At 31.5% G+C, this 27,355-nt stretch overlaps 3 protein-coding genes across 4 annotated transcripts; 2 read left to right on the top strand and 1 right to left on the bottom strand.

Annotated features, from left to right (window-relative positions):
• Positions 1-120: 120 nt before the first annotated feature.
• Positions 121-15,484, bottom strand: LOC137836180 (bifunctional aspartokinase/homoserine dehydrogenase 2, chloroplastic). 2 transcript variants are annotated; one of them, XM_068645044.2, is made up of 18 exons: positions 15,127-15,484; positions 13,151-13,215; positions 12,690-13,064; positions 12,204-12,292; positions 11,815-12,118; positions 11,586-11,638; positions 11,288-11,502; positions 11,058-11,145; positions 10,858-10,971; positions 7,748-7,846; positions 7,461-7,655; positions 5,929-6,011; positions 5,266-5,491; positions 3,329-3,474; positions 2,341-2,476; positions 1,612-1,695; positions 1,434-1,526; positions 121-606 (listed from the first exon to the last, which is right to left on the bottom strand). In XM_068645044.2, the coding sequence occupies exons 1-18, from the start codon at positions 15,264-15,266 to the stop codon at positions 361-363; spliced, it is 2,751 nt and encodes a 916-aa protein (XP_068501145.2). In that variant the 5' UTR covers positions 15,267-15,484; the 3' UTR covers positions 121-360. The 2 variants fall into 2 exon arrangements, with proteins under 2 accessions (XP_068501145.2, XP_068501137.1); XM_068645036.2 differs by lacking the exon at positions 15,127-15,484 and adding an exon at positions 13,576-13,831.
• Positions 15,485-16,963: 1,479 nt separating this feature from the next.
• Positions 16,964-22,093, top strand: LOC137836176 (cycloartenol-C-24-methyltransferase). The gene is made up of 14 exons (XM_068645032.2): positions 16,964-17,027; positions 18,042-18,134; positions 18,468-18,534; positions 18,940-19,013; positions 19,099-19,183; positions 19,243-19,298; positions 19,806-19,860; positions 19,996-20,043; positions 20,278-20,361; positions 20,594-20,710; positions 20,807-20,890; positions 21,004-21,132; positions 21,228-21,325; positions 21,758-22,093. The coding sequence occupies exons 2-14, from the start codon at positions 18,082-18,084 to the stop codon at positions 21,819-21,821; spliced, it is 1,014 nt and encodes a 337-aa protein (XP_068501133.2). The 5' UTR covers positions 16,964-17,027; positions 18,042-18,081; the 3' UTR covers positions 21,822-22,093.
• A 1,503-nt stretch (positions 22,094-23,596) lies between these two features.
• On the top strand, positions 23,597-27,246 carry LOC137836171 (cycloartenol-C-24-methyltransferase). The gene is made up of 13 exons (XM_090297280.1): positions 23,597-23,688; positions 23,802-23,868; positions 23,952-24,025; positions 24,114-24,198; positions 24,274-24,329; positions 24,567-24,621; positions 24,801-24,848; positions 25,269-25,352; positions 25,544-25,660; positions 25,905-25,988; positions 26,112-26,237; positions 26,610-26,707; positions 26,902-27,246. The coding sequence occupies exons 1-13, from the start codon at positions 23,624-23,626 to the stop codon at positions 26,963-26,965; spliced, it is 1,023 nt and encodes a 340-aa protein (XP_090153406.1). The 5' UTR covers positions 23,597-23,623; the 3' UTR covers positions 26,966-27,246.
• Positions 27,247-27,355: the final 109 nt, after the last annotated feature.

Raw genomic sequence — 27,355 nt, 5'->3', positions numbered from 1 at the left:
AGTTACAAAAATAGTACATTAAAACAATAGGAAACACATTCATGATCATTTGCTTCTATTAAGAATTTCGTGTATTATAAAAATTAACTAAAATGTAGCTTCCTGTTTAAAACAAGAAAATAGAACATAAAATAAACATTTCTCTTTTTCATGATATTTCTGCTAATTTCCATTTCCTTTACATACAACTCACAGTGAAGGTTAATGGAATTCTGCTCCATTCCCTTATTAATGTTCCAAAGAAAAGATACAAAATAAAGAGAGACTAACATAATTATTAAGTTTTAAGAAGCAATCTACTAAGCAGATCAAGATAAGCAGATAGATCATACAAAATTATGGTTGCAGGTTGAGGCTTCTTTAAGATGGAGCACCAAGATATGAAGCAAGACGTAGAATATCAGAAAATATTCCACCAGCTGTGACTTGAGCACCAGCTCCTGGGCCACGAACTATCATAGGCTGATCCTTATACCTTCTTGTTGTAAATGCAATGATATTATCAGATCCTGATAATTGTGCAAATGGATGATCCTTCTTGTATCTTCGCAGCTCTACCACTCCTTTTCTATTAATCACGTCCACCACTCCCACATATCTCAACACCTTCAGAGTTCAAATATAACAATCTCAGAGTTATGTTGAGGGGCATAAAAAATGTATGAACTTTTGATTAAGGACATAATATATAGACGGAGAGATGTATGTACTATATACCACTACAAGAAAATCATTAAATAGTAATAAAATTTAGAAACAAAACATTAGTTATTATATTGACTAAATTAGATACTGATTTATAGACTAAAAAATTATTGATATCTAGTGTGGTTTCTATTATTAATAAAATATTATAAAATGGTTTCTAAATTGATATCTAAATTAGCTACTAATACTTTAGATTCTAAATTAGTCTCTATTTTTTAGAGACTAATTTAGAACATAAATAGTTAATAGTTAAAACCTTGGTAGCTAATATCAATTTCAAAACTATTTTATAAATTTTTATTAATAATATAAACTATTTTAGATACCAATAATTTTTTAATTTATAAAATAGTCTCTAATCTAGTCAATAGATTAATTAATTATTTTGGTATCTAAAATTAGTTTCTATTACATAAATCTGTCGTCTTACTTTTTTAAATGAAATCAAGGTAAATATGCAAATGAGTATTACTTTATGTTTCTGCATCAAGGTAAATATGGGAAATCAAGGTAAATATGCAAATGAGTGTTACTTTATGTTTCCACCTCATGCGCTATGCAAAATTAAAACATACAAGATATAATTACCTGTACAAACCTTTGAAAATAAAAAAATAAAAAGAAAATATAGTAGCAATTTTTCTAATTTGTAAAACTTTTCACAAACAACAAATACTAAAATATTTGTGCATGAATTATGCATGGTTAAAGCAGTTAATACTCACTTCCCCAGCATTCTCTGCATCTTTTTGTTTCTTTGTGAAGTCCTGATCAAATTTTGGTAGATCTTGCATAAACTCCTGAGCTGATGCACAAACCTGCACCGATTCATCAAAACAGTTGTAAATCAAAATGCTCACACTAAAACTAAAAAATGCATAATCAATAGAAATTATTTCTTACTTGTAGTGGTTCTGGCACAAGGCTTTCAACTGAAATATTAGATAGTTCTAGCTTTAATCCAGATTCCCTAGCAAGAATTATAACCTGTAGAGTCAAAGTAGCTTCATGATGTTGAATTTAAATGGCCACTTCCAGGATTACATGAAGCATAAAAATGCTATCATTAACCAAGATTCACATTGTAGTTAATGGTTAAATATGACTATCACATTAAATAGGCAAATGTGATATTTTATTACATCAAATAGAGAAATATCTTAGCAAATATTTGTCATTATTAATCATTGATCTTGTTTCTTATTATTGTATTGTATGTCTTTTTCTTCATAAATAAGAAAAGTCATGTGTACACAACACAATTAAAAACAATCCTTTCAATATGATATCATTTGGGTAAATATACCCCAATAACACTTTTTCTTTTCGTCAACCGATGTGCCCTCCAATTAGCAATAGTATCAATCTCATTCCCTTCTTGAAATCATTCATAAAGATAACAATTTTCATTTTTGGTTCATCAAGGGATATGCTTACATGTTTCTGTCTCATGTAGCAACAATATTGGACTTTCATAATACTTCACATATTTGTATCAATGAAGTATTTAAGAGTATTGGTATAGCATACATGTCACGTGATACAAATTAAAGGATGGGGGCTTTATACAAAGCATAAAGGAATTAATTAACATTTGACAACAAAATTTGATAAACATATACCACACTGTACCTTTCGAGCAACATCTGTTCCAGACAGATCATCCCTTGGATCTGGCTCAGTATAACCAGCTTCCTTTGCTTCAGCAACTACCTCACTAAAAGCCCGGCCATCTTTGAAGTTATTAAATATGTAACTCAAAGTCCCACTGCAGAGCCAGAAGCAATACTTACAGTGAATGGTAAATGAATAATGCCTCTAGACATTGATCATGCACAAAATACGATCTAAGTTCTGACAGAATTAAAAAATCAATTTTGCTGATACAATAGGGTAGTTCATTTCTGTAAGGGATGCATGCACTCCTCAGTGCAAGAGTTGATGACATTGAATAGTTTTGCTGTGGAGGCACATGCAAGGAAGGCACCACAATACATACCTGTTCTGAGGAAGACTCCTCCACAAGTTTCTTTGGGTGAAATGTAACACAGATGGTGCTGCAGAGGGGACACCAGGAAGAGCATGGTGTGGTGGAATTTTTAGAGACTATAGATCTTCTATAATTGGATGATTCATGGCTTTTCTGGGAGTTTAGAATATGGAAATGACTTTTTTTCTAAAGAACAAACTATGGATTGAGTGTGACTCAGTTAACTCCTAGGGTTAATGTTGGTGGGATAACATAGCTGGATTTATTTCTCCAGAAACTTTTACGAATATGTTTGAGTTACCATGTTATAGATTTGTTGCTAAATAGTGGGTTTGGTTTGGTTTAGTCCCTCCACGATCTTGTATTATTTTCTTTTGTTTTAATGTGATTTTGAGATATTGCAGATGATTGATGTTGTTAGTGGTGCCAAGATAATTGGGATGGCAAACAACTTAGTGATACTTTTTGCACCTCTATTCTAGTTAAAACAGTGTTTTAATTTGTTTTTGTGTTAAGAGTAAGAAAATTGCAAGGGATTGGACAAAATGAGACAATGCAAGACTTCAGAATTTGACACTGTCCATACAAATATTTTGCCGGAAAAAAAAGGAATAACACATCAAAAAATACCTAAATATGCCTTCAATTTGCAATATTCTGTCTCCAGTTTCAAGGAGGCCACGTAAAGTGCTGACAATGGGAAGACCAGCCCCAACCGTAGCTTCATAGAAGTAGTGTGTGTAGGATTGCCTTTGAAGAGCTCTTAACCTCAAATACTGGATGTAGAGAACAAAGGTATGAAAAATCTCCAGAGATAGTAAGTAAGTAGACTACAAAGTAACCATCATTACAAACAGTATATGTACTAGCAAAAGCTGCCTAAGCTTAAAGAAAGAAAGCACTTCAAGAATTACCAAAAAAAAAACTATTAAAACATATAATCAAAGTAGTTCAACCACCAGAACATGATCCCAACCCATTGCCTACTGTTGTTTTCTGTAGCAGTTTTATTGTAAAAGTTGAGCATGGACATTAAGAACTATACAATGAACATCACACAGTAAAAGTAATATTTTTTTTTTCAAAATTCCAATTAAAGATGACAAGAAAAGACATTGCAGATTGCTTTACAGCCAGATTTAATTGTCGCATGTTATACTTATAAAGCTTTACATTTTACTGTCAGTAACTACTCTAATTTTCCATTTCATAGAATAAGATCCGGTTAGAACACTTGTGCAACTCGTTATCAGAGTTCAGTGAAAACTGGTTTAGAGTGAAAAAATGAGTGAGAAAATTGTTTTAATCTGAAACTATGTGAGTCTTTATAAACTGAGTTCGACTCAAAATAAAACTGAGAAACTTGCCTGGTACAAAGTCTTATATTGTAAAAGCCTACATAGTCTTGTAATAGCTTACTTTGTCTTAGAAAGTATATTTTAAGTCTAATTCAAACTCATAAAACCAACTTGGTGAGGTTTACACTATATATTATAAGTCAATCATATCTCTAGTAAAAGTGGAATCTCCAACACACTCCTTCATGGCGAAAATTGGACATCGCAAACATGGAACAAGATATTTGTGAAAAATTGGACATCGCAAACATGGAACAAGATATTTGTGAATGGTTCGATAATAGGTGGTAGGATAGATCTAACAAACATCACTAGGATTGACTTTATACTATCTTAGAAAGTGAATTTAGTTGAGATAAATAAAAGAGACTACATTTGAAAGAGCTTAATCACTCCTCATATGCTCTCATTCATATTGATAGAATTCCGATACAATGAGTAGAGGGAAGAGCAAATCAAAACTACAGACCTAGTCCTAGGTAAAACTCCTGGGTACAGCATATAACAGTTTTCCAATAGAACTACTTTCTACCTATATTTAATCCCTATTCCAACATATTTTAAGTCTAACTCAACCTTACAAAATTAGCTTGAACAGTGTTGCAAAGTGAGGTTTACACCATTTATATATTATAATTTAGAAATATATTTAGTAAATTTAAGATCTCCAACACTCTTACAATAACCAGCCTATCACTTTGATAATTAGCCAAACTGAATATGCTGGCTGACTCAGCTAATAATAGAGTATGCGACTGAATATTACCTTGTATTGATATAGCTTATGTTGGACAGCAAAACAGCACTTAATCTGATAGTAGCAAATAAAAATGGTGGCAAAAAAAAATATTTTGGTTTTGAAAAATGAAAAGAAAAATAAAACGACAGCTTCCAGTCAATGGATATATGACTAAAATGATAGAAATAACAATGAAAGCAGCCTATCCAGATTCCTTAATATTGCTTGTGGTCTAGCCAAAAAAAATCATAAACAAGAAATTCACTTTTCCTTTAAATGATTTATTCTCTAACTAAAAAAACAAAAAAATAGAAAATAATTAAATCCAAATTGGAATTTCAGTATCCAGCAGTGTACTTGCAGAAAACATTGGCTTGTACTTAGTAGTGTCAAAATCATACAGCATTGATTACACCAGATAAGTCAATAACAGACGCTACCCATCCCAAAGACAATGTGCACTTCTTTACCTGCTCAAGTGGTCCTGAATTTGCTTTCTTGTTAGGAGTAATTACGTGTATTCCTTTGCGCAACCACTCATAGTAATAGCCAGCAATGACAGAGTCAGCTGTGCAGTCGACTAGTGCTGTGTTCGGTATAAAATGATTTCCATGTACATGTTGAACAAATTTTTCCAAATCAGCCGCTTCTCCTTTTTCCTCTCTAAGTTCTCTCCATATAGCTAAGTCAATGCCCCTGCAAAGAGCAATAACAGTATATAATGATTGAACAAAAACAAACTTAGTCAATAATAATGCACAGATAAAAGGTAAAAGACAAAAGAGGTCCATCTCTAAGATTTATAATACTTCTTTAAGAACAATAAAACAAACACGTGATAATAGAACAATATTTGTGTGAAATTTACACAACTTCATTTTGGGTGAAACTGCATATGTCCACTTGCTCATGAAATTTCATTCAACCTTTTCTTTCCTTCTAATGATAATTTTCTTTTATTTAAATAAGAATGCATAAATGATATATGAAAACCAAAAAAGCTTTCCAAAAAAGATAAAAAGAGAGATGTAAAGTGAAGTTAGCTTACTCACATAAAGACACTCTTGGCTGTACAGGCAAGAAAGTGTAATGAGCATTCAAAAAGCTATTTCAGTCAGAATGATTCAACTTACGCATCACTAAGCAGCATTGACTTTGAACCAAGTATGCCCATTACACGCAAATCAATGTTGAATTCTTCTTTCAGGGTTGAGGCCTGCATTAAAAGTTGTCAGGTAAATTTGCCACATATTTCAATTCCAGTATGCTAATATGATAAAATAAAGACACGCCACTTAAACAAATAAGATGAATGGAAGACAGTGTATTCAACCTATACAGTTGGGCTTTTATCGATGTATATAATAAGATACAAAGAAGAGGCAAGGCACTTTCCTAAAACCTAACCCTAAAGTTGGGGTACACACAAAGGAAAAATTAATGAAAATAACATTACATTTCAACTCTACTCCTCAAGCTAGAGCATATAGATCATATGCACCAAGCTTGGAACATATAAACTTAATCCTCAGTCCTATTAGAGATTTAGTCAGAATGTCTGCAAGTTGTTCATTAGAGCTGGAAAACTCTAAAATCTTTGGACAACAGTATCTCTTTAACAAAATGACAATCAAACTTTATATTTTTAATTCTCTCAAGAAAGACCGGATTGGAGACAATATTAAGAGATTCCTGGTTGTCACAATACAACTTCATCTATTCATTTTCACGAAATTTCAATTCTTGAAGGAGTTGTTTAATCCACACAAGTTCGCATGTAGTTAGGGCTATAGATCTATATTCAGTTTCTACATTAGATCGAGCAATAACACTTTATTTCTTACTTTTCCAAGATAAAAGGTTCCCTCCAAGATATACACAGTATTCTATCGAAGATCTCCTGCCAATGGGACAATCAGCCCAATTTGCATCACAATACCTTAAGACTTGAGTATTTCCCTTGTTCTCTTACAACAATCTCTGTCTTGGGTTTCCTTATACATATTTCAGAATGTGAATCACAACATTCCAATGATCAATGTGGGGTTTTTGCATAAATTGACTCACAACTCCCACTGGATAAGAAAGATCAGGTCTTGTTATAGTGAGATAAATGAGTTTCCCAACCAATTTTCTATATCTCTCTGGGTCTGAGAAAAGTCCACCTTGGTCTCTCATTAACTTCTGACACCAGCTTGAATTTGAATGTGATGAAAAATCATTAAGTACTAGCTCAGCTGATGTATATTTTACATATATGGAAAAAGAAAGAGTACATTACAAAGAAAAATATATTGAATAACGTTCAACCCTTGGAATAGGAACACATCCAAAAAGCAGTTTTATGAAAGTTGTAAAATACAATAACAGTCATAATTTTAACAAGATCAAAATTAAATTCTTTTGAAGAATTATTTTAATCTGCAAAACTCAGATAAAATTGGTGCAGCTTCAAAATAAAGCAATTACATGTTACTAAAATAAACATCGTTTCTTCCATCATAGGCATCATTTTCCTTGAATTGACGTGCAATTTTAAACTAAAAAAGTATTAGTTAATCTCATACCTAGGACAATAAAAAGGCAAAATATACACCAAAACATTGTGTTCTTTTTTAACCAAAATAATTATTCATTCATACAAAGTTGTCTACAGAAACTGCACCTGATCCCTTAGCTGGTCAAGTAGTGTACTTCCAATTAATCCAGGTCCAATAATGCCCATTGATATGGTGGTTCTTGAGAGATAAAATCTGGAATGGACAGCTCGCAAAGCCTTTATACAATCCTCTCGCTTCACAACAACAGTAATATTGTACTCAGAACAACCTTGTGCTATAGCACGGACATTTATATTGGCCTGTTCAAGAAAACAAGTTTGAACATTACACACATGAAAAATTATAACAAAAATCTCAAACATAGGCAATATCTTTATCATAATTCTCTAACCTTAGCCAATGCATTGAAAAGGGAGGCGCTAACACCAGGGGTGCTTGCCATCTTCTGGCCAACTGCAGCTAGAATGCTACAATTTGGAATAATTGCAACCTGAGGACATGATTTAGAATGCCACAAAGCATTAAAATAAACAGTTTTAAGTTTCAACATCATTCAGTCAGATATACTAATTTCATTGATAGAAATTAAATTACTAGCTCTCAAGTGTATACTTCGTGATAATATACAAACAAAAGATATAAGCACATAAATTCATGGGAGAAAAAAATGAAGCAATCCATTCAACACAAATTTCACATCCAAATATCTTACAAAGAAAATGACAGGAGCATATTTCAAGAGGCTATACATTCCTTTTGATTGACAAACAGATTTTCACCACACTTTCAATACAAAAAAGTAGCATATCCCTAGTTAATAATAGAACCGAGAAAGAACTCAGAAAAGTATAACTATATTTGTATTGTGTTGAAATGAAAAATTAAAGGGAACATGTAACTGATTCTAACTAATTGACAGTTAGTAGTAACTAACCCCAATTAACTGAAAAGCATATTACAATGACGGAGTAATACACTCTCCCACAAGCCCAAGGTTGGTGAGAGGTGGAAGCAATCTCAAACACTTTGAGCTTGGACCTAAGCTGTAGAAACCAAGTAAGAGACAATGGCTTGGTTAGGAAACCAATCCATTGATCCTTGTATGTGGATAACTCTCTAAGGTGCTTGACAAAAACTTTTTCATGAACAAAGCGATCAATTTCCATATGCTTCAATTGGGCATGTAACACTGGATTTTGAGCTAATGAGGCAGCACTTTGGTTATCACAAAAAAGTTGGTTTAGAGTGAGCAATACGATGTTCAGTGAAGAGGGTCTAAAACCCATAAAATTAAGCAATGGCAATAACAACACTCCAATATTGCAACAACTTGATTGTAACACCACCATGAGATAAGATTGACAAGATAAATAAATGACTGCACTGGAAGTGGATCTCAATCATCAAGGTCAAAAACACATTCAGCATTGCAGAAGATCGATAAAGAGAAGGGTGTCACAGAGGCAGGGTGAAATGCAAACCACAGTCTAAAGATCTTGAGGTATTGAAGGATTCATTTGATTGCAACTCCAGGAGACTCCAAAGAAGTAGCCATAAATTGACATACTTTGTTGACTGCAAAGCTGAGTTCAGGGCAAGCTATGGATGGTACCGTACTGCAAGGCACAAACCACAGACCTGTAAAAAGAGGGATCAAGGAGAAGACCAGCACTAGAGTTGGACAATTTGCAAACTTAAGTCATTGGAGAGGAGATGGGCTTGGCATCAAGCATAGTTGCCTTGGTTAAGAGGCTGTGAATATACTTGCTTTGAGTGAGTAGTATAGAGTGCCATCAGATTGATGGTGAACTGCAGTGCTAAAGATGTAATCAAGAGTACCTAATTGATTGAGGCTAAACACAGAATCTAACTGCTGATTGATTAACAATAACAATAGGTGGAGAGCTCATAGGTGGAGAGCTGCCTACATAAAAGTTAGGTTGTTGTATTCTTGACAGCTAAATCTAGATTGAATGTTAATGACACAAGTGCAGTGAACATATTCTTTTATCTCTCCAATTTCCCTGAATCATCTCTATTTTGTTTTGTTCTCTCTTCCCCTCTTTTTTCTGTCACTACTAAGTCCTATATCAGTTTCTTTATTAGAAAATGGTATATTACGATACCAAAATTATTGAAAGGATTGTAGTAACTGCGTATTATTGAAAGGATTGTTTGTAACTGTGTGTTGTGTAGACACGAGTATTCTTATTTACAATAAAGAAGAGATACATTAAAAAGGAACAAAATCAATATTTAATAATGGGAAATATTTGTTAAGATACGTCCTTATCAAATCATATCACATCTCTCTATTTAATGTAATATTTAAATTATATCTCTAATATAATCAAATCTCTTCTCTAACATTGCCCCTTAAGTTGGAGCATATGTATCATATGTCACAAGCTTGTCAGCCATTGGTTGCAGGAGTTGATAAAGTAAATAATGACAAGATATCTTTAGCGCTCCCACAAGCTGGAATATATGTATCATATGAGTCAAGCTTGTTACAAACATTGGATGGTAGGGCAGCTGCCAAAGAGCAAAAAATGCTTGGAGATCATTGTTATTGCTAGCAAGCAAAAGAATACTTGAAAAGTGTGGTGGCTGCCAGAGAGCACAAAGACTCAAAGTGTGGCCGCTGCCGGAGAGCAAAAAAATTGCTCAAAGCACGTGAGCTGCCGAGTAGCAACTAATGCTCGGAGAGTGCAGTGACTGTCGGGGAGCAAGAACGGTAATAATACTCTAATACCATATTGAAATGATTATTTGTGTGTGTTGTGTACACATATGAGTATTTTTATTTACAATGAAGAAGGGATACGATAATAAGGAATGAAATCAACATTTAATAATGGGAAATATTCAATAAGATATTTCACTATTGAATCGTATCATATCTCTCTATTTACCGTAATATTTAATTATATCTCCAATATAATCAAATCATATCTTTAACACAAGTAAAAGTCTCATGGTGTGATGGATGGCCAAATTTTAAATGCCAAAGACGCTGGGAACTAGGAGATATAAAAACATTTGAAGCTTAGAATTATTACATGAAGGAGAAAGACAAAAGAACTGGCAGGAGGATGGCATCAGCTGAAGGCATTTATGCCAGAAATAATAGTCTCTCCTAGTCCCAATTATTAATATCTGCATCACTGATATTTGCTTCCACTCTCCTAGACCGTAATAAGTGGTGTGTAACTTGCATATTTATTTTAACCATAATATGCGGATATTGTTAATTATAAGATTAATAGAAAAATTATAAACACTTACACAACAATGAAAACAAATCATATAGAAAAGAAAATATGGCACTTCAGTCTTTATCCTCTTAAGCAAATCAAGATAATGGCATTCAAATGTGTTCATGCAGTTTTAAAATCTACAAAATGTAAAATGTGAAATCTTCGGTCAGACATCACTCAAGTGAGTGAGGTCAGTTAAACAGAAACATGCATTTTTATTTTAAAAGAGTTGGATTAGCACCTGAGAAAGACGCCCATTATCCAAAGCTTGTCGAAATCTTGATTGCAATGCCTCAGCAACAGCTTTTACTTCTTTCTCAGGGACAGCAAAGCATACAGAATGCTCACTACTAGCCTACACAATTGCTGTTAATGATGAATGCAATTTCTTATATATCAATGTGGATAACGAGAAGAGGTGCATGGAAGTTAGAAGTGCACCTGAGATATCATTATAACATTAGCTCCAACATCTTTTACCGCACCAAAAATAGCACTGGCTGTACCTGGAACACCAGCCATTCCAGTTCTGCAAAAAATGCATTAGAGAAAAACTCATTGTAATCTATAACTGGTTACATAAAACCTTAAATAAAAATAAATAATCAAGCAGAAAAAACTGCCAACTATTAGTCATCATGTAACACGACAGCAATTCACGAGTAACTCACCCCTCAACATTTACAAGTGCCAAGTTGTCTATGGTTGCAAATCCTTTGACATAATTTTGCAGGTTCTGTATATCTTCATGATCATTAACAGAAGGGTGGCAGATCTTTGTTCCAGGAGCAGAAAGGTTGAAAATGTTCCTTATCATAATGGGTATGCCATATCTCATTACAGGAATAATTGTGCGGGGATGCAAGACATTTGCACCAAAATAAGACTGTACAACAGACATTTCCAAAGTTAATATCCTTAATTTTTATGAGTCAAAGGAGCACTGAGGCTCTACAGTATTCAACTCACCATTTCCCATGCCTCTTGATAAGACAATGTCTTCAAAATCACAGCCTCGCTAACTGCAGAAGATGTCATGGCTTATATTTTAATCAAAACATTATGTTATAGCACTCAAACAATAAGACAGAAAAATCAACTTCAACAAGTCAGCTAGAACTCCATTTGGTTACTATAAACCAATTCTCACAATGCATTTAATCCTCAACTCAGACACAAAGTAAGTAGCGTCACAAACCTTTTCTGGGATCAGCGCTATACACACCATCCACATCTGTCCAAATTGTGACTTGACGAGCCCTAAATAGAGCACCCATAATTGCTGCTGAGAAGTCACTTCCATCTCTCTTCAATGTGGTAGGAATGTTTTGAGGTGTGCTTGCAATGAATCCAGTAGCAATGATTACCTTACATGGATTCAAAGAGTACCATTTTTCTAGTCTTTGCTCAGACTCCAAATAGTCAGGATCAACTTGATTAGAACCAGAAGGATTTACAATAATGACATCCCTTGTATCCATCCATTTGCAATCAATCCCACTCTATAGAACCATAAGAAAAGCAAGTTGCAATAAGCTAAATTTAGATAAAGGGGATAAGCATGTGTTTCTAATTAAAACATCATACCTTTCTAATAACTAGAGACAACATCTGAGCAGACCATAATTCCCCATGTCCCACAACAAAATCTGTAAAGGACTCTGTTGCATGACCAGCTGCAAGATATTAAGAATGCTAGTCAGGCTTAAAATGCAACTCCTTAGCTCAAATTCATTTAAGCAACCATGAAGACACCTTTTCCACAATGAATGGAAAACTAAAAAGGCGTCCATTGTGGAAATGGTGTTTAAAGAGATATCACACACAAAAATTATGTGAAAGGTGATTGAGCATAAATAAGAGAAATGACTAGAATTGCAAATAATTAATTTGGATTTGTGTCCATAAGGTTTTTATTGACTTGAAAGAAAAAAAAAAAAAAAAAAGGAAGCACATCATGAGTGCAAAGAAGCAAAGTGTTGACATGTACAAACACAGAAAATTAATAGAACTTTGTGCCAAATATACAGATGGAAGAAAGAGACTATTAAAGAGAGAGTTTATGATTATAACCTATGTATATTGCTCGAAGCATCGCCTTCAGATTACTAATATCATTCTGCAACTTAGACAAGAAACTAGCAAGATTATCTCCCTCAAGAATGTCATGTGCAGTTGCACTATGCTTCTCCGAAACAGCATCCAATGAAGATAGATAAGACTCATCGCGTGATTGAGCCTTGTGAATAAGGGCATACATCATATCTGTCACCTTTGACATTGCAGAGACAACCACTAATTTTCTCTCAGAATCATCTTTAACAATTATTTCTGCAACATTCTTTATTCTCTGTGAGGTTCCCACACAGGTTCCACCAAATTTGTGCACAGACCAGGTTTCTCCTTTGGGAGGTAGCTTTTCCTCTAAAGCCACATTTGATGTAACATCTGCTAGTAAAAAGCATAAAAATCAAAAACATTTGCAAATGCCTCTTTCAAAACACAAAGCACTATTCCATCATAAAAGTTTCAACCAGTAAATGAAGCGCATATTGTGCTGTCTGGTGTTTTTCTTCTCTGTGGTAAAGTAAGACCCTTCCTGGTAGAAAAACCATTTCAGATAGCATAACATAAAAATCCAACTAAAATCAGGAAGAAACATCATTTAAAAGCATGCATGCTACCACAATTCAGAAAATAGTATATGATCTGCAATGGATAACAAACAAAAAGATGTATGCAGAACAACAAGCATTTAACAGATTATTGAACAGCGTAACTTGTTAATTTGCTCTTATATGCTCTGCGATGGATAACAAACAAAAATATGTATGTAGAACAACAAGCATTTAACAGATTATTGAACAGCGTAACTTGTTAATTTTCTCTTGGCATTCAAATATTCAAACTGAAGAAATTTAAAATTCTGAATTCAACTGAAAAGCTTATTATTAATCACATTAACAGAAGGAAATGGGAGGAGCGCGAGCTGAAGAAAGGGCGGCATTGAGATTGGAAGAGCTTGTGGCGAGGGTAGAGCGAAGTCCGAGAGGGCGAAATGCCGGAAAAGTTAGTTACGGCGGCAGAAAAGGACGCCATGGGTGGCTGCAGACCCTAACACAAACAGACCCCGGGACAGTGTTTCCACTGCCAAATTATTTAAAAATATAAACCCTAAAGATCCTAATGCAAATAGACTAGTGGAGAGTGTTTGTAAGAGATTAAGGTAAAAATATTTATATTTTTACAAAAACAATTATAATAATAAAAAAAGTTATTTTAACTGGCTGAAAATTTATTTTACAACATTACTAGTTTTACGAGCTTTTGTAAAATTCTATTATTTTAGTGCAATCTAAATTTAGTATAAATTTTCATCTATAGATAAACTTACAAAATTTATTAACATATATAATCACTATTATATTATCATTAAATAAAAATTAATTTTTAAAAAATAATAATTAATTATTATATTGATTAAATTATATATTATTTTATAAATTAAAAAAGTATTTATATATAAATTAATATCTAATTAGTTATCAAAATTATAACTAACAATTATCTAATTAATTATCGATATTAAAATTTAGACAACTCGTAATTAAATACTTATAATTAATTACATACTAATTTATTAATAATAAAAACTAATTTAAATATTTAATATTTTTTATAAGTTCTTATTTTCATTTTAATTTATGAAATAAATTTATAATTTTTTATACTATTATAAACTTGTAATGTATATAGCTATGAAGTTCGGACATTTCTCTTAAATGGTGTGTCGGTGTTGGATATTCGTATCGGACACCGCCACTCGTATGACACTTGTAGGACACGTGAAGTGTCTAATTCAAAATGTATTTGTTGGATTTCTGATAATTGTAGTACGCATCTAACATAATTTTAAAAAAAAAATACATTAATTTTTTAAAAACTCAAACTTATTTTATAAATTTTTATTATGATTGTAAAATTAAGAAACAAATCATTTTGAATCAGTCCTGAAAAACATATTTCTACTACAAAAAATAATTAAGAAAATACTTGCGCACATAAATTTTTATTGTCAATTTATATAATTTATAATTATATAATATATAGATCCATTATCTCGTGTTCTATATTTTAAAAATTATACGTATCTTCGTATTTATCTCTCTGCTATCAGTAATGCTACCTAAGTATAGATTCTAATTGTATACATTCTTAGCTTAATAATCACATCAAGTTGTTACTCTCTCTCCTCTAATTTTCATGTTGAGAGCAAAAGAAGAAATATTGAAAACAGTAAAATTGGATCATCCAATTCCGGATAGTGCAGTATAACAGCAGAAGAAGAAAAGTTGGTGAGTGTTGTATGAGCTGTTCAACAGAGAGAGAGAGAGAAAATTGAAAGCACTAAACTACAAAAGCACTATAATCATCTGATGCAACAGCGAGTGTGAAAACAATAGAGAAAACAGAGTTGAATCGATAAAGCCAGTGGTTGAAAGGCACTTACAGAAGGAAATGGAAAGGGCGTGAGAGGAAGAAGGAGTCGCAGCATTCAGATTGGAAGAGCTTGTGCCGGCGAGAGGAGAGCAAAGTTTGAGTCGGCGAAATGCCGGAAAAGTTAGCTACGGCGGCGGAGAAGGATGTCATCGGCGGCCGGAGAGTGAAAAGGATTAAGAAACTAAACTCCTAAAAGAAATTTATATAAAAAAAAATACAAGAATCAATCTAAATACATTAACTTTTTTTTCTTAAATTCTAACATTTTTTATCTCTCAAATTCTTACCCTTTCACTTCACGGTTCAATTCAAACAAATATTATTTTTGTTTTCTCCAACCATCATTTATTTGTACCCTTTTATTTATTTCAAAATGATCACTTTACTTTTTTATTTTATAACAACCATGATTTTCGAAGTAATTTGCCATTTGGGATTTTGAGTTTCAAATGGATTAAATCTACCTTTTTCAAATTAAATGAAATACATTTTAAATGTCACAATTAAAAAAAAATCCATTAACAAATTCAGATTGTACAATAAAAATAATATTTTAAAATAATTGGAATAAAAATTTCATAAACTATTTCTAAAACACTTAAATACAAAATTATAATTTTAGATTTGAGAGTTAATTTTATCACTCCACTATTATAATAATAATTATTATTTAATTATAAATTAGAGTATATCTTTTTAGTAAGATTTATAGAAAGGACATTGATTATAACCTCGTGATATATGGTCAATATTTTACAATTTTAATAATTATTCACAATATATTTTAAAAATATATAAATTTTATAATAATAGCAATTTTACATCATAATATAGAACTAACCATATATTTCACATGTTTTATAAATATTATAATTAAGTTCTTTATGACTTAACCTTCTATAGAAAATCTTTCAAAATCTTTTTGAACATTTCTTACTTAACAAGTTATACTTCTACTCATACAATAGGTACATGTATAAAAATACGTAAAAGAGTTAAGTCTTAAATATTAATCTTAATACATAACGTACGATACAAACAATGACATATCTTGACCTCTAACCATAGTAATGAAGCATATGATTTGACTCATAATCATAAACTTAATCTAACTTAATGACACATATGAATTTATATTCTATTTTTTTTCCGATCATCCACTATGAACATCAAAAACTACTTGAAAAGTGATATATAGTTGAGTATTTATCATTAAAAACATTGACATCATTGTAATTATTTTTCAAAAATATTAGTCATTCATCGACTCATCTAACCTTAGTAATGTTAAGTAGATATGAGACAATCTCAAGTTTGTAAATAAATATCATAGTTCAGTACGCTATTTCGAACTACTCAAATATTTACATACTTAATAACTCCTTTATTCTTTACCATGATCCTTACCTTTCATCTTGCATTGTCACTTCCCAATCACAAAGAGTCATACAAAACAATTTTATAACTCTTTCTTAATTGAGATATTTTTTGACAATTTCAGGAATCAAGTAATATATAGTGACTATTAAATTAATCTATACACATCATTCAAACAAACAACATATAAAAAAAGATTTTTTATGTGAATTTAATTACAATAGTTAAAATGTAAGATTTTTAATTTTAATTTTAAAATAAGGATAAAATAATTAATTTAATTATTTAAAAAAATAAGAAAGTTACATTAACTAGTCATGTTAATATTTTTTTATTTGTAAATTTATTAATGTGAGATTATTTTTTTTTCACACTTGAATTGACTACTAGAGAAGTCTGTTTTTTTTTTGTACTGTTTTTTTTTTACTCTCAAACAAAACCAAACAAATCCTCCTTATAAACCTTGTCTTGCCAAACACAAACAAAAACTCACACTCATTTTCCTCTCAGCACCATTTTCCATCGCCAACACAGGTATCATTGCTTCTTCCTCTTTTTCTCTATCTTTCTCTTACTTTCACATTCTTCTCTCTCTCACACACTCTGTTTACCCTTGTACTTTCACTGCTCCCTCTCTTACACCTACATTTTCTCCACTCTTTCACCTAACAAAGATTCACATGCATGTAAATATCATTGTTCCAAGCATAATATGATGAATTGTAACTGATTTACACTGGGGAATGGATGCATGCAATCTTTGATGATGCAAGATCCCTATCCCATTTCTTAGTAATGTACCCTAAAGGTTTCAAATCACTGGTAGAAATTAATCTGCATGTGGGTGTGAAGAGATTTGTCTGATTTTCTTTTTCCATTGCATGAATGTTTTTTTGGCATGTGATGATGCTATATTTCATTGGAACCATAATTACTTGGCAGTGTTTTCAATTGTGTGCAAGAATAATGTTGTTGATGATCTTGCATACCTGTCTTTACAGTTTAATCATGTAACCAAATTTTCCTTCTTGATCTTAAGTTCTTTAAATTTATATAAACAGTCTCTGTGACTTCTTACATGGTTTATGAGTTGTGTTTTGAATGAAACATCCCTATCAGAAAGACACTGATCACAAGCAAGAAAGATCAAAGTACGATTCTCTCTCCCATGCACATTATCCAACCACTGTGCCATTTGAACTTTGGGAAGAACAAACTAAACGACAAAGAAAAAGTTTCTTGCAGTTAATGTAAAAGTATGCAAATTGTAGAGCAATTCATTCACGTGAGTTTGTGCTTTAAACATGTTCATACTTCATCATAAACCTGATCGTGTGCTGGACAAGAACACACGATTCTCTATGTCACTATGTACATTTATTTATTTCCTCATTATATATTCAGAGGTGGGTCATTAGACAGTAACCTTTGTTTTCTGAATTTGGATCCTTTGACCCATGTTTCAAAATATGTTTATGTTCACTGACTTGTTGCATTTGTTTCCTTCAATGATTTTGATGCAATTTTTGTTCTTACTTTACATCATAGATTTTTCTGAATTGTTCAAGAGGTGTCAAAAACCACAACAATGAATTTGACAGCAGGTGCCGGCAGTGGAAAGATCCTGTCTGCTGTTGAGAAGTATTTGCCTTCTTCTTGTTATCACCTTTCTTCTTTCTGAGTTTTTGATATGTTGATAACCACAAATCAGATTATGATTAATTTTTTTTTATTGAAATGAAATAATTTTTAAAATATATCAATCAAATCATAATATAAACAGTAACATTTTTCTTTCTTAATATTCCTATATAACTTGATTATTCTGTGTTTCATGATTTTGCATGTTACTTATTTCTTTCTTATATTTAATGGAAAAGATAAGATACCTATATGTAATGGTTCCTTTGACAACTATGAACACACTTTTTTTAGTTATTATAGTTGACAAAGTGCAGCAAACTTATGGTTCAGGTATGAGAAATATCATGCTTGTTATGGAGGTGAAGAGGAAGAGAGAAAATCTAATTATGCTGATATGGTGAGATATATAACAACCAATTTTTGTTTTCATGTTTTTGTTCATGTGCATATGATATTAGCATGTGAAAAAAATAAGTCAGAGCACATATTGTGAGTGCATATTGTCATCTTCATTTTAATCTTGACTGTTAAAACATATTTTAATGGTATATATTTGTTCTAACAATAAAAACAATCCTCATTTGATTACAAACAAAAAATATATTATAATTTATATATCTAAAAAAAAAATTTATTATAAATTTAAATTATATAGAAATACACATTTATCCATTGATTAATAGAAAATTTCTTCCATAGTTTAAAGTTTTTTAAACTATTTGTAAACTAAGAAAATACCCTTTATTCATCTTAATTGTTGTTATAACTTGAATACATACAAAATTACTCTAATGTTTTTCAGGTTAACAAATACTATGATCTTGCTACCACCTTTTATGAGTTTGGTTGGGGTCAATCTTTCCATTTTGCACCTAGGTATGTGTTTGTTGTATTATTCATGTACAAAGTTAAGAATAGGTGTGTACTAAGTTACACTAATTTTTGTTTGTTTCTCATTCAGATGGAAAGGGGAATCTCTTTCAGAAAGCATAAAAAGGCATGAGCACTTCCTTGCTTTGCAGCTTGGACTAAAGGCTGGACAAAAGGTTCTACCATGTTCAATGATGTTAGTTATGATTCATGAGTTCTAACCCTTTGTTTTTAGGTTCTGGATATTGGATGTGGAATTGGGGGGCCACTTAAAGAAATCTCTCTATTCAGGTGAATGGACCTTGTTCCTTTTTGTGATGTAAAATGTTACTTGACAACTACAAATTGAAATACACAGTTTAGAGTAGTAATTTGGCCAATGTAATCTCAAAATTATTACATTTCAGCAAAAAGTTATTTATCTTCACAGTTGTAATCTGGTGCAGAGTTTTCAATATATCAACAGTCTTTTGTGATATCTTCTGTCATGGCTTCCTTGTACAAGCTTCTAAAAATTATTGCTTTATATTTTCCCATATTTTATTTTTTGCTTAAATAGATTTCCCATTTGCACATTCTGCTTCTGTCAATTTTGTTTTCTAATCATAGGAAATATTAGTAAAAAAGGAAGCATATATAGGCTTCATGGTCAGTAGAATCAAGTCTAGTCCAAAGTGTAACAATAACACTAAACCACTGATATCCCACTGCTACTGAGCATAACACAGAACTGTGTATTTTAGAATTATTTGTGTTTAAAGTATGAATGAGTTCATAAACTTGGTTGTATTTGTGCAGCTCAACATCAATCACAGGATTGAATAATAATGAGTTTCAGATAAAAAGAGCTAAGGTATGCTAATTATAATTATGCAAGAGATATTGACTGAACAACTTCACATTGTCAATCCTCTTATAAATATTCCTGAAAAAAAAGACAAAAATAAAACATTTTGATTGTCACTTACTATCTTTTACTGATTAACAGGAACTCACTTGTAATTCTGGTGTGGAGAAGACTTGCAACTTTGTGAAGGTTGATATTCTACAAATACCTCATTTTCCCCTTTTCTAGGAAAAAGATACATTTATATGTAGCATGTGCAAGATCAGTTTTTGCAGCATTGTTATACTTTATTTTTATGCTGCATTACAACATTTCTTTCATCAATTTAAAGGGAAAAACTTCAAGGTTTGCATTGGATATTTTGATGATAACATGATATGACTTAAGGTATAACTAACATGTTTGTCATATTTTATAATGCAGGGTGACTTCATGAAAATGCCTTTCCCAGACAATTATTTTGATGCAGCTTATGCAATTGAAGCCACTTGTCATGCACCAGATGCTGTATGTGGCTGTTTTTTGTACTCAATTTAAATAACTTTCAATTGTTATTTTTTTCCTACAATCCCTTAAACCTGCTGTAATTACATACATACCTATAAATTGACAAATATTGATGTAGTCATGCCCAACAAAATGATATGAATGTGTGGAAGTGTGAACTTACAAAACACTGTCTATAATTTGGATTGTGTAAAACTTGTGTGTTCCTTATCTGGTGTTCAATTATGGTTAGTATGCTTGCTACAAAGAGATCTTTAGAGTGTTGAAGCCTGGTGGATGTTTTGCTGCATTTGAGTGGTGCATGACTGATGTTTTTGATCCCAGCAAGAAAGAACACCAAAAGATAAAGGTATGATGGACAAAGAAATAACTTAGATTTTGACTTGTACTATTTCCCTGAACTCAGCATGGTTTATAATTCTATAAAAATAATTTACTGGTGTAGGAAGAAATTGAGGTTGGTGATGGACTTCCTGACATTAGATTGACCACAAAGTGTCTTGAAGCTCTTAAACAAGCAGGCTTTGAGGTGAAGATCAACCTCTTATCATTTTTACCATTATTGTTCAACTGAATAGTTAAGGAATGAAACCAACTACATAATTAGCTAATGAAGATTCATATTTCCTTTTGTGCATGAAGGTAATGGAGGAGAAAGATCTTGCAATTGATCATTGCCCTGTTCCTTGGTACCTTCCTCTGGATTCAACTCACTTCTCACTCAGTAACTTTCGTGCAACATCTGTTGGACGATTTGTCACAAGGATTATGGTAACACTACCAAAACTTTTGTTGCTAACAATTATCTCAGTACTATATTTCTCCAACCATTGATACTTTTTGTTTGTGAATTGGAACAATCATAGGTCAGTGCTCTAGAATTTGTTGGATTGGCTCCTAAAGGAAGTACAAGGGTTCTGGGATTCCTACAAAAGGCAGCAGAAGGACTAGTTGCAGGTGGAAAGTGAGTTTTCTGTTAATCCTTTTTCCATGTAAAAACTGTACTTGGTTGGAGTTAGAATTGCAATAGAAGTGTGAAGGAAAAAGTAAAGTTGAAATTAGACTTCCCTTAATCTTTGTTTAGATCACAAGATTATAAATCTTTGTTTGCACATGTTGCATATTACAAAAACAAAACTGAGATAAACAAAAGAGAAAAAGGAAGGCAAAAGACATGAGAAAGAATATTTCTTTGAATATATATACAAACAGTACCCTCATTCTAGGTAGCTAAAGAAACAAAATGTAAAATAAAGAGTCAATAAAGACTAAAGTAAGAAAAGACAAAATAAATGTTAAACATATGTATAAAAAGAAACAATTAAGAATTAGAAAAGACAAGATTAATATTAGTTTAGAAGTTTTGTGTTCATATCATTTGTTATTGCATTTTCAGGACAAGGATTTTCACACCAATGTACTTCTTATTGGCTCATAAGCCTGGTTCTAGCAATCACTAAGTGTGGTGCTGCATTGAGTCCTTGCAGTTCAAGGATGAAAATTTTCTAGTTATTGCCTTTGGCCTTGCCGAAGTGACTCTAGTTGTTTTGAGTTTCTTTTCTGGTTTTACATTACCAAGACTTCACCTTGCTTCTGTGTTGTTTTTTTCTGGTTTTTTCCTTTAAAAACTTGATGTGGCATCATGGTGCTCACAGTCACCATTGTGCCCTGCAGAACAAGCATAATTTTGGGACTAACATCCCTTTGAAATTATAAATTATGTTATAATTCATTTGAAGAATCAATTTAAAAATTTGATGTTAAAAGATAATTTATATTTTAAAAAAATAAAACATAATTATTTAGAATGATAATATTATATGTACACCTTTTAGATTTCACATTCAATATCAATTTTTATTATTGAAATTTTAAATGTCTTTTTAAATTAGTTTTATTTAAACTAAAGTTATTTTCATATTATAAAAATTCCCAATCACCTAATAAGTTATTTTTAAAAACCTTTTAATTTGAAACATTAAAATAATAACTTTTGATATGTTAACAAGTTAATCTTAACAATCCTTACTAAATACATTTTTATTTTATGCATGTAGTTACAATGAATCGATTTCTATTTATTAAAAATAATTAAAAAATAATACCATATAAATATAATTTTTTTAAATAATTTTACATTAATAGAATAATTCATATTATTTTGTATATAATAAATAACATGACTACAAACTTTACTTTCAAACCTATATATATATATATATATATAAATTAAGCATGGTAATATCATATTTTAAAAAAATTATTTGTAAGAAATTTTATTAACCTAAAATTTAAAATTGAATATTAAATTTTCTTAATTATTTACTTACAAGAACTTTTGTTCATTTTATATCTATTGTCTTTTACTTGTTTGCATACTTATCAATAGTACTTGTTTAGTACACATGTTTAGTTCATTTCATCTTGAGAAATTTAACAAAACTTTTCTTACGTATCACCAATGTGAAGATCTTTATACTATCAATTAATTAGAAATTATTTTATATATAATTTTTAAAATGATTTATTATAAAGATAAAAAAAAAAACTATGGTATATAGTGTAAAAAGCTGATAAAAAAATACAGTGTAAAAAAATTTAATCTCATTAAATGTTTTCATAATAGTGTTTAAAAGCTAGACAATAAAATAATACTAAAAAAGGTTAAATATGTTTTTAATTTTTTTGAAAATATGTAAAGTTCTGTTTTAATTTCCTTAAAAAAATTGTTTATCTTTTGTTCCTTTAAAACGTGTACCAATTCCTGAGACATTTATATAATGTTTTATAAAAAAATTTAAATAACAATTGAAAGACTAAAAAAATACAAATTAAATTTTTTATAATATATACCTGTCAAACATTAATTTATGAGTCAATTTTGTAATGTTGAGTTTTACAATTAAATATCGTCACGTTGTGAGAGATATACGGTTTACACACGAGTTGACAGCAATTCGATGTGAGAAATGTGTTGGAGATTCCATATCATAAAGTTTATATAGAAGAAAAAAAAAGTTACAAAGGACCACAACCTTCCCTTGTGTTTTCTCTCTTCCTCTTCAGCTCCGAAGAGATTCCCCTTCCTTTTCTGTTGGGTTCTGTGACACCCTTCTTTCCATGTAATTAAGATTCATCCTAATGAATGCCTTGTTTGTTGCATTTATTTGCTTTTGTCCATGATTTTTATGCAGTGTTGGTTTTTGATGTGTTTGAATCTTAATTGTAGCAATTTCCCTGTGAGGTGTTCAAAACTGCCATAATGAATTTGGCATCAGGTGTTGGTGGAAAGATTGAGAAATCTCAAATTTTGTCAGCGGTTGAGAAGTATATCATTCTCTCTTCTTTTTCCTTTACATGCATGTTTGTGACTTTGTATGAGATCTGGTTTTTAAGCTATGGTGGCTGATAAAATCAGATGCATTGAACTTATGGATCAGGTATGAGAAGTATCATGTTTGTTATGGAGGCCAAGAGGAAGAGAGAAAAGCTAATTACACTGATATGGTGAGATATATCAGTATCTTAAATTTGCAGCCAACTTGATTATCTGCAAGAACAGTACCATAGGATCTTCTTATGTTTTTCAGGTTAATAAATACTATGATCTTTCTACTAGCTTTTATGAGTTTGGCTGGGGGCAATCTTTCCATTTTGCACACAGGTATTCAATTGTTGTATTCTGCTAAAAATTTAAGAATTTGGTGTGAAAGAAACCACTCATGGTGCTGTTAATTTTTCTCTCCATTCAGATGGAAAGGGGAATCTCTTCAGGAGAGCATTAAAAGACATGAGCACTTCCTTGCTTTACAACTTGGCTTAAAGCCTGGACAAAAGGTTCTCATGCTCAATTAAGCACACTGATATCTGTTTCTCTATGTGTAAATTAAACTGATATGTTTGTGCTTTCAGGTCTTGGATGTTGGATGTGGAATTGGAGGGCCACTAAGAGAAATTTCTCGATTCAGGTGTTGTTCAGGCATCTTCTCTCTATGCCTTCTATTATCGACTAGAGATTAAGGCATTTTATAGTATATAAGTGGGTGAAAACCTCATCTTATAAGTCCAACAAACAATAGTTAGAATAAGCTTGAAATGACTCTGATATCATGTTAAGAAGTGAACTTTAAGTCTAACTAGGTTTGCACTCACTTATTCTTGTACTAGTTCGTAAAAAGTGTAATGCTAACATTGTTCTTGTGCAGCTCAACATCAGTTACAGGACTGAACAACAATGAGTATCAGATAACAAGAGGAGAGGTATGTTTTGAATGTGTAATTAGTACAGCAATTTGACTTTGTCAATCATCTTAAATTCTTAAAAAAATGATGAAGAAATGGTATGACTTTGCCAACTTTTATAGTTGATTGATAGTGAGTAGCTAATACTAAATCTTGCAAATAACACACTCTGATCTTTTATGTGCTTTCATTAACAGGCACTCAATCGCATTGCTGGAGTGGACACAACTTGCAACTTTGTCAAGGTTGATCTTTAAACATTTTTTCACTTTTCCTGGGGAACAAGACAGAATTTATTATCTAACTCCAGTTTCTGCACTATTATTATACTCCTATGTTTATGTTGCATTATATGATTTAAGGATATAGCTTCCTATTGGAGATCTGACATCGATTAAAGATCAAGACATTTTATAATATATAGATGAATGCAAACCTTACTTTATAAACTGTTTTTATAAGGTTGAGTTAGATGTCCATTTCTTAATATGATCAGAGCTATTTTGAGTCTATTACAGTAAGAGTTTGTTGAACTTATCAGAGCAACTATGGTATATAAGTGGATGCAAACTTCACCTTATAAGCAAGTTTTATAAGATTGGGTTACACTTAAATTTCAGTTCTTAATACTAACAATACCATTATTATCATATTTGATTATGCAGGCTGATTTCATGAAAATGCCATTCACAGACAACAGTTTTGATGCAGTGTACGCAATTGAAGCTACATGCCATGCACCAGATGCTGTATGTGACCATTTTTCCTACTCTTGTTCACTTCCAATCAATCCAATTTTTCCTACAATACAATCACATCAACTTTCTGTAGCTGTGGATGCATTATGACACAAGTTTCTTAACCACATTCCAATGTTGCCATGCTTAACACTACTTATTTTAGATTATGTAAAACTTATATTTTTCTTTGTTGATGATAGTATGGATGCTACAAAGAGATTTTTAGAGTGTTGAAGCCTGGCCAATATTTTGCTGCATATGAATGGTGCATGACTGATCAGTTTGATCCCAACAATGAAGAGCACCAAAAAATAAAGGTATGATGGAGAGGTAGAAAGAATTTTTGAAAAAATCAGAACAAATTCTCCCTCTTTGATGTAGATACAAAATGGATACTTCGGAAAACAATAAGCACATAAAAGAAAATTTGAGCAAAATGAAATAATGACCCTTAGAATTTTTAACGTGTGAATGTTCTGATTTTCCCAACAAGAATCTAGATTTTGACTTTATCTTCTACTGACTCAACATGGTTCTATAAAAATGTTTTATTGGTTACAGGCAGAAATTGAGATTGGTGATGGACTTCCTGACATTAGATTGACCACAAAATGTGCTGAAGCTCTGAAGCAAGCAGGTTTTGAGGTGAACTTGGATCTATTCTTCTTCTTCTTCTTCTTCTTCTTCACTATTGTTCTATGAATATTTAAGAGATGAAACCAACAACATAATTGGCTAAGGGAAGATTCATTCATTTTATGCATGAAGGTAATCTGGGAGAAAGACCTTGCAATTGATTCTCCTGTTCCTTGGTACTTTCCTCTGGATACAACTAACTTCTCACTCAATACCTTTCGTCTAACTGCTGTTGGACGATTTTTCACAAGAAGCTTGGTACTGCTACTAAAACTTATACTCCAACACTTATTTCACTTTATCTATGGCAAGATTCATGTTGTTTTTATTATAAAAAAATATATAGATGAACAAAACAGAAAAAAAGCAAAGGATAGCAGAATAAATATTTCTTCTATTTTTCTATAAAATCAAAATAGAGTGTCAGAATATATATAAGTACACTCATTCTAGGTCTAACTAAAGAGTTAATAGAGTCTAAAATCGAAAAAGATAGACTAAAAGTTAGACATACATAAAAAGTGAAACAACTATAAAAAGACAAAATTGATATTAGTTTTCTTTGAGATGTCGTGTATCTATATCTTTTGATAGTTGTTATTTGGTGGTGGTGGATTGAAATGTTTGTAGGTGAAGGGTCTAGAATTTGTAGGACTGGCTCCAAAGGGAAGTCTAAGGGTTCAAGAGTTCCTGGAAAAGGCTGCAGAGGGGCTAGTTGCAGGGGGAAAGTAAGTTTTTCAATAATCGTCTAATGTCATTTATACACTTCTTATTCATATGGTAATGTATTTTGGACCAAATTTTTTAACACAGTACTATGGCCTTGAAAGGAACATAAAATTCCTCAATTAAGTGAAACTTGTGAATCCTTTTTCTGGATTACATTGTTGTGAAACATGACTTGCATATGCTGTGTTTTCAGGAAAGAAATTTTCACACCAATGTACTTCTTTTTGGCTCGGAAACCAGATTCTTCCACTCACTAAGGTTCTGTGGCATGTTGGAGTTATTGCTGTCCAAGGAAGGGACTCTTATACATATATATACACATAGATATATATACACATAGATATATATACATATATATATATATATATATATAAAAAAGTCTTCTCTGCATCTACATTACCTAGACTTCATTTGTTTGTTGTCATTATCCAAGGATATTATCCCCATGCTTGTTATTATTGTGTAATTAGAAGGTGGTTTTATGTTATAGTAAAAAAAAAAAAATTTACAATGAAATTGGTACAAGAATCATAATATACTACTAGATAAAAAAAATTAACTACTTTCACATTGGTTAAATTTATTTAACATTATTGTTTTCATATAATAAAGATATTTTTCCTGAATTACCCTTATGTTATATTAAT

Source organism: Phaseolus vulgaris, chromosome 11, assembly GCF_051622355.1.
Source record: "Phaseolus vulgaris cultivar YP4 chromosome 11, ASM5162235v1, whole genome shotgun sequence".
Classification (NCBI taxonomy): Eukaryota; Viridiplantae; Streptophyta; class Magnoliopsida; order Fabales; family Fabaceae; genus Phaseolus; species Phaseolus vulgaris.
This window is presented reverse-complemented; position numbering and strand designations above follow the sequence as displayed.